This window comes from Bos grunniens, chromosome 6, assembly GCF_055505025.1.
Source record: "Bos grunniens cultivar Pamir isolate PY7600 chromosome 6, Bosgru_T2T1.0, whole genome shotgun sequence".
Classification (NCBI taxonomy): domain Eukaryota; kingdom Metazoa; phylum Chordata; class Mammalia; order Artiodactyla; family Bovidae; genus Bos; species Bos grunniens.
The window spans coordinates 98,528,249-98,540,395 of NC_141170.1; the positions used below are offsets into that span (position 1 = coordinate 98,528,249).

The 12,147-nt window shown below is 35.7% G+C and overlaps 1 protein-coding gene and 1 long non-coding RNA gene across 9 annotated transcripts in view; one reads left to right on the forward strand and one right to left on the reverse strand.

The window, feature by feature from the left end:
• TET2 (tet methylcytosine dioxygenase 2) overlaps positions 1 to 12,147 on the forward strand; it is a 143,524-nt gene that overhangs the window by 110,417 nt on the left and 20,960 nt on the right. For 4 of the 6 annotated variants that reach the window (XR_015165769.1, XM_086406898.1, XM_086406896.1 and 1 more), the window contains 2 exons: positions 9,741 to 9,891; positions 12,032 to 12,121. Coding sequence is in view for 3 of the 6 variants with exons in the window: in XM_086406898.1 (XP_086263024.1) it covers positions 9,741 to 9,891; positions 12,032 to 12,121 (241 nt within the window). In the remaining 3 variants the exon portion in view is untranslated. The remainder of the gene's footprint in view (positions 1 to 9,740; positions 9,892 to 12,031; positions 12,122 to 12,147) is intronic. The other 2 variants (XR_015165768.1, XR_015165770.1) reach the window with 1 other exon arrangement.
• The window catches only part of LOC147371072 (uncharacterized), an 88,573-nt gene continuing 78,546 nt past the window's right edge, over positions 2,121 to 12,147 (reverse strand). For 2 of the 3 annotated variants that reach the window (XR_015165775.1, XR_015165774.1), the window contains one exon: positions 2,121 to 3,926. This is a non-coding gene — a long non-coding RNA (uncharacterized LOC147371072). Of the gene's footprint in view, positions 3,927 to 11,696; positions 11,829 to 12,147 lie in introns of those variants that run through there. The other variant, XR_015165777.1, reaches the window with a different exon arrangement.

Here is a 12,147-nt window from a genome sequence, read left to right on the forward strand (position 1 = left end):
TAGTATAGTTGGTTTCCAACGTTGTCTTAGTTTCAGGTATACAGCATAGTGATTTAATTCTACATATATTCATTCTTTTTCAGATTCTTCTCCCATATAGATTATTGCAGGATACTGAGTAAAGTTTCCTGTGCTTTGCTGGTTTTCTGTATATAGTAGTGTGTGTATGTTAATCCCAAGCTCCTTGTTTTGTAAATCACTTTTTAAAAAGCAGATTCCACATGGACTGCTATCATGTGATATTTGGCTTTCTCTGACTTACTTCACTTAGTATGATAATCTCTAGGTCCATCCATGTTGCTGCAAATGGCATTATTTCATTCTTTTCTATAACCAAGTAATACTCCATTGTGTGAGTGTGTGTGTGTATATATATATCACATTCATTCTTCTGTCGATGGACATTTAGGTTGCTTCCATGTTTTGGCTATTGTAAATAGTGTTGCAGTAAACATAGAGTTGACTCATTGGAAAAGACTCTGATGCTGGGAGGGATTGGGGGCAGGAGGAGAAGGGGACAACAGAGGATGAGATGGCTGGATGGCATCACTGACTCGATGGACATGAGTCTGAGTGAACTCCGGGAGTTGGTGATGGACAGGGAGGCCTGGTGTGCTGCGATTCGTGGGGTCGCAAAGAGTCGGACATGACTGAGCGACTGATCTGATCTGATCTGAAACATCGGGGTGCATATATCTTTTCAAATTCTAGTTTTCTCCAGATATATGCCCAGGAATAGGATTGTTGGATCAAAAGCCTTTGACTGTGTGGATCACAATAAACTGGAAAATTCTGAAAGAGACGGGAATACTAGACCACTTGACCTGCCTCTTGAGAAATCTGTGTGCAGGTCAGGAAGCAACAGTTAGAACTGGACATGGAACAACAGACTGGTTCCAAATAGGAAAAGGAGTATGTCAAGGCTGTATATTGTCACCCTGCTTATTTAACTTATATGCAGAGTACATCATGAGAAATGCTGGGCTGAAAGAAACACAAGGTGGAATCAAGATTGCCGGGAGAAATATCAACAACCTCAGATATGCAGATGACACCATCCTTATGGCAGAAAGTGAAGAGGAACCAAAAAAAACCTCTTGATGAAAGTGAAAGAGGAGAGTGAAAAAGTTGGCTTAAATCTCAACATTCAGAAAACAAAGATCATGACATCTGGTCCCATCACTTCATGGGAAATAGATGGGGAAACAATGGAAACAGTGTCAGACTTTATTTTGGGGGGCTCCAAAATCACTGCAGATGGTGATTGCAGCCATGAAATTAAAAGACACTTACTCCTTGGAAGGAAAGTTATGACCAACCTAGATAGCATATTCAAAAGCAGAGACATTACTTTGCCAACAAAGGTCCGTCTAGTCAAGGCTATGGTTTTTCCAGTGGTCATGTATGGATGTGAGAGTTGGACTGTGAAGAAGGCTGAGTGCTGAAGAATTGATGCTTTTGAACTGTGGTGTTGGAGAAGACTCTTGAGAGTCCCTTGGACTGCAAGGAGATCCAACCAATCCATTCTAAAGGAGATCAGTCCTGGGTGTTCATTGGAAGGACTGATGCTGAAGCTGAAACTCCAGTACTTTGGCCACCTCATGCAAAGAGTTGACTCATTGGAAAAGACTCTGATGCTGGGAGGGATTGGGGGCAGGAGGAGAAGGGGACGACAGAAGATGAGATGGCTGGATGGCATCACCAACTCGATTGACATGAGTTTGAGTGAACTCCAGGAGTTGGTGATGGACAGGGAGGCCTGGCGTGCTGCAATTCATGGGGTCGCAAAGAGTCGGACACGACTGAGCAACTGAACTGAAACTGATGGTAGTTCCATTTTTAGTTTTTTAAGGAACTTCCATACTATTCTCTACAATGGCTGTGCCAATTTACATTTCCCACAAACAGTGTAGAAGCATTCCCTTTTCTCCACACCCTCTCCAGCATTTACTGTTTATAGATTTTTTGATAATGGCCATTCTGACTGGTGTAAGGTTATTGCTCATTGTAGTTTTGACTTGCATTTCTCTAATAATTAGTGATATTAAGCATCTTTTCATGTGCTTTTTGGCCATCTGTATGTCTTCAGAGAAATGTCTATTTAGATCTTCTGCCCATTGTTTTTATTTTATTTTTTGATATATAACTACATGAACTGTTTGTATATTAGAAATTAATCTCTTTTCGGTCACTTTTTTTTGCAAATATTTTCTCCCATTCTGTGGGTTATCTTTCATTTTGTGTATGGTTTCCTTTGCTGTACAGAAGATTTTAAGTTTAATTAGGTCCCATTTGTTTTTTTGTTGTTTTTATTTTCACTAGGGGGTGGATCAAAAAAGGCTATTGCTGCAAAATTTTTGTTAAAGGGCATTCTGCATTTTTCTCTCAGAGTTTTTAGTGTTCAGCTTTATATTTAGGTCTTTAATCCATTTGAAAGTTTATTTTTGTGTATGTTTTTAGAGAGTGTTCTAAGTTAATTCTTGTACATGTAGCTGTCCAGTTTTCCCAGCCCCACTTATTGAAGAAACTGTCTTTTCTGCATTGTATATTCTTGCCTCCTTAGCCGTAGATTAATTTAGCATAGATGCATGGCTTTATTTCTGTTCCATTGATCTGTTAATATATTTCTGTTTTTGTACCAGTACCAAACTGTTTTGATAACTGTGACTTTGTAGAATAGTCTGAAGTCAGGGAGCCTGATTCCTCCAGCTTTATTTTTCTTTCTCAGGATTGCTTTGGCTATTCAGGGTCTTTTGTGTATCCATACAAATTAAAAAATTTTTTGTTTTAGTTCTGTGAAAAATGCCATTGGCAATTTGATAGGGATTGCATTGAATCTGTATATTGCCTTGGGTGGTATAATCATTTTGATGATATTGATTCTTCTAATCCAAGAACATATCTTGGAACATATCTTGGTATATCTTTCCATCTTTGTCATCTTCGATTTCTTTCATCAGTGTCTGATAGTTTTCAGAGTACAGGTCTTTTGCCTCTTTAGGTAGGATTTTATTCCTAGGTATCTTATAATGTTTTAAAGGTTCATCTTTGTCATAACATTAATCAGTGCTTTATTTCTTTTTATGAGTGAATAATATTCCATTGTGTATATATACCACATTTTCTCTATTTATCAGTTCATAGACATTTTGGTTATTTCTACTTTTTGGCTGCTAAAAGTATCTGTGCACATGTTTTTGTATAGACATATATTTTTACTTCTCTTGGGTATATACCTAGGAATGGCATTGATAGTCCTTTGGTAATGCTGTTTAACTTTTTGAGGAACTGCCAGACTGTTTTCCAAAACAGCTGCACCACTTTTCATGCCTAGCAACAAAATATAGAGGTTCTGATGTTTCTGCATTTTAATCAAAACTACTTATTGTCTGCCTTTTTCATTATAACTTTTTCAGTGGATTTAGTGTGTATCTCATGGTTTTGATTTGCATTTCCCTATGAGTAATGATGTTAGTCATTATTTCATTTGCTATTGGCTCTTCCTCTATCTTCTTTGAAGAAATCTTTACTTAAATCTTTGCTCAATTTTTAATTGTTTTGGATACTAGAACTCATCAGATATATGGTTTGCAGATATTTTCTCATTCTGTAGGTTATCTCTTCATTTGATGATATTCTTGAAGCACAGTTTTATTTTTATGAAACCAATTTGTCTTTTTTAATTAATTGCTTGTACTTTTAGTGTCATATCTAAGAAATCATTGTCCAAGGTCTTGAAGATTTACACCAGTGTTTTCTTCCCAGAGTATTATAGTTCTAGCTCTTACATTTGAGTCTTTTGATCACTGTTGAGTTATCATGTGAGATAAGAAGTCAACTTCATTCTTTTGCATGTGACTGTCCAGTTGTCTCAGCACCATTTGTTGAAGAGACTGTGTTTTCCATATTGAACTGTCTTGTCATTCCTGTTGAAAATTAATTGACAAAGATGTATGGGTCATTTCAGGACTTTCCTATTTCATTAATTTACATACCAGTCCTTATGCCAATACTTCATGGCATTAACTGCTGTACTTGTCGTGGTAAGTTTTGAAATTGGGTGTGTAAATCTCTGTTTTCCTTTTATAGGATTGTTTTGGCTATTTTGTGCCCTTTTCAGGTCTATATGAGTTTTAGGATCAACTTATTAATCTCCTGATCTGGGATTTTGACAGAGGTTCTATTGACACGTTAACAATATTATATCTTCCTATTTATTAGACAGTATATCTTTACATTTATTTAGGTTTTTGATTTTTTTTAACGGTGTTTTATAGTTTGCAATGTACTACACTTTTTTTTGTCAAATTCCTAAATAATTTATTATTTTTGATGCTATTTAAGTGGAATTATTTTGATTTCATTTTGAATTGTTCATTGCTAGTATACACTTACACGATTGGTTTTTATATATTAACCTTGTATCCTGCAAACTTATTAAACTAGTTGATTAGTATTAATTTTTTTTTAGTGGATTCCTTAGGATTTATACATACAAAAGTCTTGTCATCTACGAATAGAGATAGTTTAATTTCTTCATTGCCAATCTGAGTGTCTTTATTTTTTTTTTTTTTTAAATCCTTTTGCATTATTTCCCTGGCTAGAACATATAGTGGATAGTGAACAGAACTGGCAAAAGCAAACATCTATGTCTTATCCCTGATTTTAAGGGGAAAACTTTTAGTTTTTCACTATTTAGTATAATGCTAAATGTAGGGTTTTTGTAAATGTTCTTTGTCAGATTGAGGAAGATTTTTTTCTGTTCTTAGGTTGAACATTTTTATCATAAAAGGATAATGGACTTTTCTCAGATGCTTTTTCTGTATTTCATTTTGTTAATGTAGTATATAATATTGATTTTTTTTGTACATTGGACTAATATTGCATTTCTAGGATAGTTATTACTTGGCTATAGTGTATACTTTTTGTGTATGTTGCTGGATTCTGTTTGCTGGTGTTTTATTGAGGATTTTTTCATCTATATTGATAAGATATTGGTCTATAGTTTTCTTTTGATGTCTTGGTTTTATGGTTTCAGGGTAATACTGGATTCCTAGGATGCATTGGAAAGGGTTCTCTCATATTATTTGGAAGAATTTGTAAAGGATTGGGGCTAGTTCTTTAAATGTAACAGGAAAATCGTGTACTCCTGGGTTTATCCTTGTGGGCAGTTTTTTGATTGTTGATTCAGTCTTTTTGTTATAGATATATTCAGATTTCTAGTTCATCAGTTTCACTAGTTTGTGCTTCCTGGGATTTTTGTCCATTTCATCTATGTTATCTACTTTGTTAATAGATCGTTTGTATAGAATTCCCTTACAATGCTTTTAATAAGGCCATTGGTAATATCCTCTTTTTGATTTCTAATTTAGTAATTTGGGTCTTCTCTCTTTTTCTTGGTCAGTCTAGCTAGTTTTGTCTACCAAGACCTCAGACAGCTACAGTGTTCAACAACTGCCTCTCACTATTGCCAACAAATACCTCCAGTGGGGAAAAGGCTGTATATAATAGGTGAGCTCCAGGTCAGCTCAAATAAAGAAAGCCTTGTCAGTGGGGTCTTCTAGAGAGCTACCAAACAGGTAAAATAGGGACATTTCTCCAAGAGGAGGGCTTTGGAGGATATCCAGCCTAATTCTGCCCTCTCCAGTGGTTGCCAGCCTGCTGGTTTTCACCATAAATGTGAACTGCTGGTTTTCAAGGCTGTTGTGGAGTTCTGGGGACAGTGGGAATAGGGCAAGTTAAAACACTGTGTAAAGCTTAACGTATCATAATTTCACTGCTATTGTTGAATAAATGCTTTCTGGACTGCTACAAGCCTTTTGTTAATTTCCATATTTCTGAAAAGTTGACTTTAAAAAACTTTTCCTTATTAGTTGTTTGGTTACCATTAAATGTAGCTTGTAAACAAATGACAGAATAATGCATGGCAAGTATCTCTAGTTGTGAAATTTTCAAAATAGTGAATTGGTACCTTAGAAACCATCCAAAAATGATTAGTTTGTGCTTTCTTCTGGATATCATTATTAACTCATTTGAAAAATAAAAACCTCATGGATTTTAACTTGTGTTCTTTTCAAAGAGAAATGATACTTAGAGATCACAACCGATATATCCAGATGTGCCCATTGCTACAACAATATTGTTACTTTAGGTATTTTCAGTGGGAAGATATAGAAATTTTTTTTAGAAAGAGAAATTTTGAACTTTTTAACCCGTGAATTCATACTATTTCCTATTCATAGGATTATAGGATCTTTACTTATCTTTAGACTTCTTTCATTATACACTGAAATTCTTAATTGAAGTTAACAATGATTTCTTCATATCAGAACATACATAAGTAACTTCAAAATAATATCGTTACTACAGATAAGACTGTTGTTGTCCAGTGAGGTCAGGAGAACAATACATAAATGAAAGATGCAACAATCCACTTGTCCACATGTATCCAGAGTAAATGAAATCACTATCTCAAAGAAGTATCTGCTCTCCAATTGCAGCATTGTTTACTATAACCAAGGTGTGGAGACAACCTAAGACTCCATTAATGGATAAATGGATAAAGATGTGGTTTGTGTACACACACAGGAATATTATTCAGCTTTTAAAAAAGGAAGTCCTGTCATTTTTGAAACGTGGATGAACTTGGAGAGTATTATACTGCATGAAATAAGCCATATGGAAAAAGACAAATACTAATGGTATCAATTATCCATGGAGTCAAAAACAAACACATAAAAATCAATTCATTAAAACAGAGTAGCATAGTGGTTGTGAGAGGCTAGGGCCTGAGGGAAATAGGGAGAGATTGGTAAAGGATATATATAATCATCTTTCATTATAAAATAAGATCTGAGGCTCTAATGTATAACATTGTAAATATGGTTGATAACACCTTATGATATAATTGAAATTTGCTAAAAGGGTCATACTTAAATGTTCTTTGCAAGAAAAAAAAAGATAAATTTGTGAGGGATAGATCTGTTAAGTAACTTGATAGGAGAATCCTTTCATAATATATGCTTATATCAAATCATCACATTGTATACTTTAAATATTTACAATTTTATTTTCAATTATACCTCAGTACAGCTAGGAAAAAAATACCTATTAAATATAGTTTTCCTTGTGGCTTGTTTTATCTTGTTTTAAATTTTTGATTTCTTTGGTTGCCTGTATATTCCCCTTAGGATATAACTGACTTGGTCTGTAAAGTCACAGTACTGTATTTTAGCCAAAAACTAGAAAGCACTCAAAGGCCCATCTGTGTTGGAAAGGTTCATTTGTGGCATATTTATACAATTGAAAACTGTATGCATGTAAATATAGTAAAACTACATGTAACAATGCAGTTGCAACATCCAAAAAATGTTGAAGATACAAATAAGCTTATACTAAATAATTGCATGTACCTGTGTATGTTATGTATGTATATATGTGTATAATATACATATACACATTACTGCTTATTTTTATACTACAGTATAAAATATATAGCACACTACATGTAGTGTCATTTCAGTTCAGTCACTCAGTTGTGTCTGACTCTTTGTGACTCCATGGGCTGCAGCACTCCAGGCTTTCCTGTCCATCACCAACTCCCAGAGCTTACTCAAAGTCATGTCCATCGAGTCAGTGATGCCATCCAACCATCTCATCCTCTGTCATCCCCTTCTCCTCCAGCCTTCAATCTTTCCCAGCATCAGGGTCTTTTCAAATGAGTCAGCTCTTTGAATCAGGTGGCCCAAAGTGTTGGAGTTTCAGCTTCAGCATCAGTCCTTCCAATGAATATTCAGGACTGATTTCCTTTAGGATGAACTGATTGACTCTCCTTGCAGTCCAAGGGACTCTCAAGAGTCTTCTCCAACACCACAGTTCAAAAGCATCAATTCTTCAACGCTCAGGTTTCTTTATAGTCCAACTCTCACATCCATGTATGACTACTGGAAAAACCATAGCTAGATGGACCTTTGTTGGTGAAGTAATGTCTCTGCTTTTTAATATGCTGTCTAGGTTAGTCATAGCTTTTCTTCCACAGAGCAAGCATCTTTTAATTTGATGGCAGCAGTCACCATCTGCAGTGATTTTGGAGCCCAAAAAAATAATGTCTGTCACTCTTTCCATTGTTTCCCCATCTATTTGCCATGAAATGATGGGACCGAATGCTATGATCTTTGTTTTCTGAATGTTGAGTTTTAAGCCAAGTTTTTCACTCTCCTCTTTCACGTTCATCAAGAGGCTCTTTAGTTCTTCACTTTCTGCCATAAGGGTGGTGTCATCTGCATATCTGAGGTTATTGATAATTCTCCCAATAGTCTTGATTCCAGCTTGTGCTTCATCCAGCCTGGCATTTCACATGATGTACTCTGCATATAAATTAAATAAGCAGGGTGACAATATACAGTCTTGACGTTCTCCTTTCCTGATTTGGAACCAGTCTGTTGTTTCATGGTCAGTTCTAACTCTTGCTTCTTGACCTGCATACAGATTTCTCAGGAGGCAGGTAAGGTGGTCTGGTATTCCCATCTTTCAGAATTTTTTACAGTTTGTTGTGATCCACACAGTCAAAGACTATGCCATAGTCAGTAAAGCAGAAGTAGATGTTTTTCTGGAACTCTCTTGCTTTTTTGATGCTCTAACGGATGTTGGCAATTTGATCTCTGGTTCCTCTGCCTTTTATTTACATGTAGTATAAAAATAGTCAAAACTATGTATGCGTGTGTGTGTGTGTGTGTATGCATAAATGTATGTGTGATCTATACTATACATAGAATGAAAATGGGCAAAACTATATATATACACACACATACTTTTTCACTTTTATATCACTTTCACATACATGTACACATGCATACACACTAAATTCAGTAGGTTTACAGTATCTATTGTATAAAGAGCTTCTTTAGTGGCTCAGTTGGTAGAGAATCCACTGGCAGTGCAGGAGATCTGGGTTTGATCCCTGGGTCGGGAAGATCCCCTAGGGAAGGGAGTGGCAACCCTCTCCAGTATTTTTGCCTGGAGAATTCCATGGGAAGAGGATACTGGCAGCCTGCAGTCCATGGAATCACAAAGATTTGGACACAATCGAGTGACTAAGCACCATGGAAACAATAGTATATACAGTATAAAGGGTTTCCCTAGTGGTTCAGTGGTAAAGAATTTGCCTGCCAATGCAGGAGACGCAGATTCGATCCCTGCATCAGGAAGATCCCCTGGAGAAGGAAATGGCAACCTACTCCAGTATTCTTACCTGGAGAATCTCACGAACAGAGGAGCCTGGCAGGCTACAGTCCATGGAATCGCAAAGAGTCGGACATGCCTGAGCGTATGGGCACAGGCACAGGCACACATATAGTGTAAAAACAGGCAAAGCTAATCTCTTGTGATAGAAGCTACTGTTAGGAGGACAGGGCCTGAAAGGATGGGGTTTTGAAGGTCAAGTGGATGTTTTGTTTCTTAGTTTAAGTGCCACATGGGTATGTTTCATTTGTGAGTGATTGCAAGCTATAAAATCATGTGTACTTTTCTCCAGTTTATATTGCAATAAAATGTTTGTTTAAATGATCTTTTTGAGTCAGTTGAAATAGTTCTTTTCTCATTTGATTGCAGCACAGCTTAATATAAAGTTAGACTTTTAAAATTAATTTGCACCCATTTTGGAATGTAGATACCCAGAATATGAGATTGATGGCCCAGTCAGTGCTACCCATAGTCATGAACTTGGTTCTTTGCTTTCTCAGGAGAACCTGTGCCTGTCAGGGGCTGGACCCAGACACCTGTGGTGCCTCCTTTTCTTTTGGTTGTTCATGGAGCATGTACTACAATGGATGTAAGTTTGCCAGAAGCAAGATCCCAAGAAAATTTAAGCTGCTTGGGGATGACCCAAAAGAGGTTTGTTTACTTCCTGATGTATAATCTGTTTATTTTTCATGGAGAATTGATGAACACAGATGAAATGAATAATATGACATACTCTGTTAAACTCTCTTTATCAGAGAGAATTTCATCTCAAAGATGGATCAATAAAATTTTGGCTAAACTGTAGACACACATATAATGTTTTATAAAATTATGCATGATAACAACCATGTGATACCAAAGTGATAAGGTTTGAGCAACACAAACTCTTTATGCTTACGGGTTTTTATTCTTTGTCTTTTATATTAATTCCAGAGTTTTACACAGCTGTCATTTCCATATTAAAATTATTAATACTTGACTATTAAAACTTTCATCTTTTAAACCTGAATTATAGAAGCCATGTTTGTGACTGCCACATTCATAAAAGACCATTTCTAGTCACATTTTCAGCCCATGAGACTTGACGATTTAATGTTACTATAATTGCATTCAAGTAACTAAAACATATTTAGATTTTAATACAAAAATGTAGTTGAAATAAATGAACTCTGATTTCTCATTGACGTCACTGGGTTTGTCCTTTCTCTAGACTATCAATTTCTTGAAATATAACTTGTAAACTGGTATCAATTTAACAACTTTTGGGTAGCTTGTGTTCTAGGGTATGTTAATTGAATAACTGGAAAACCTCAGTATGTTTAGTGTTTAAATATGATAAAATTTTTAGTGAATCTGTACACAGTATAGTTTTCTTTCAAATTTTAGATGCAATTGAAATAGATATCTATACTATTGATATAATAATTTTTACATGTCCTTCTAATTGAAAAATGTGTTATCTCTATTATTTGTAATTATAATAGTAAGTGGAAATTTAATAAAGTGCAAAAGCTCTTCAAGTCACGACAAATTTTTTCATAGAATCATAATATTTTAATAAGCTGTATTAATGTGCTAGATGTCCTCTTTTCATAAAGAAAAACACCCAACTATTTAATAAACCTAATGAATAGCAAATTTGCATGCTGCCTTCCACTTTAATTTTTCACACTGGAGAGCTTTTTCAACACTACTTCATAAATATTTATTCCTGTGTTTCATGTAAACCAAATCCAGGGGATGGCTCGTAACATCCTCTGTCTGTCAGATAGGAGGGCTTCAGTCAGAAATCTCCTCACCTTCTGAAATACAAACGTTTTTCTGACAGCTGGTTAAATCTCCCAAGGTTTTTAGAGAAATATGAACGTGAAATGAGAACTTCTAAGTATGAATGGAACAATGGACTATTATCACCTAGCATTTAAAAAAGCATATCTTTGTTAGGGGGGAGGGAATGTAACTGAACATTTTTCCTCTTTCAAACTTTACAAAATTTTTCACATATACCACATTATAGTTCTTAGAGTTTTATTTCATATTTGAATCACCTAGTGATTTTTAGTTCTATGGCGATATTTCAAATTCTGAAATGCTATTTTTATAAACATTTAAAAATATAAAGATTGGAAACAGGTTAAACCAAACGAATCCTTTCAACACCTCATCTTCCTTGGCCACTAACTGGAGAGGAGTAGAGAATGTGACCTTTTAAAATGATATGGCTTCATTCTCCTAATCTACTACTAGTATAGACATATTAATAAAATGCATGCAAAGTAGAAAATGGATTAATCTTATTAAAATAACAAAGTGACAGACATTTGCTGCTGCTGCTAAGTCACATCAGTCATGTCCAACTCTGTGCGATCCCACAGACGGCAGCCCAACAGGCTCCCCCGTCCCTGGGATTCTCCAGGCAAGAACACTGGAGTGGGTTGCCATTTCCTTCTCCAATGCATGAAAGTGAAAAGTGAAAGTGAAGTTGCTCAGTCGTGTCCGACTCTTAGTGACCCCATGGACTGCAGCCCACCAGGCTCCTCCGTTCATGGGATTCTCCAGGCAAGAGTACTGGAGTGGGGTGCCATTGCCTTAACAACACAAACAAAAATAGGTTATAAATGGTCTATGCTTTTCACCTAGAAATCGTGTGTTAAGATGGCAGTTATTTAATAAGAGATGCTATTAGTGATTTGGATCTAAAATGTAGGTGAAAAAAATCTAATTAATCACCTTTCATATATGGATAGAATGGATTTGGGATTTAATATGCAGAATTATTCATTTTATACAGGAAGAGAAGCTGGAGTCTCATTTACAAAACCTGTCCACTCTTATGGCACCAACGTACAAGAAACTTGCACCTGACGCATATAATAATCAGGTAAGTTTAAACAGTTATTGACAGTT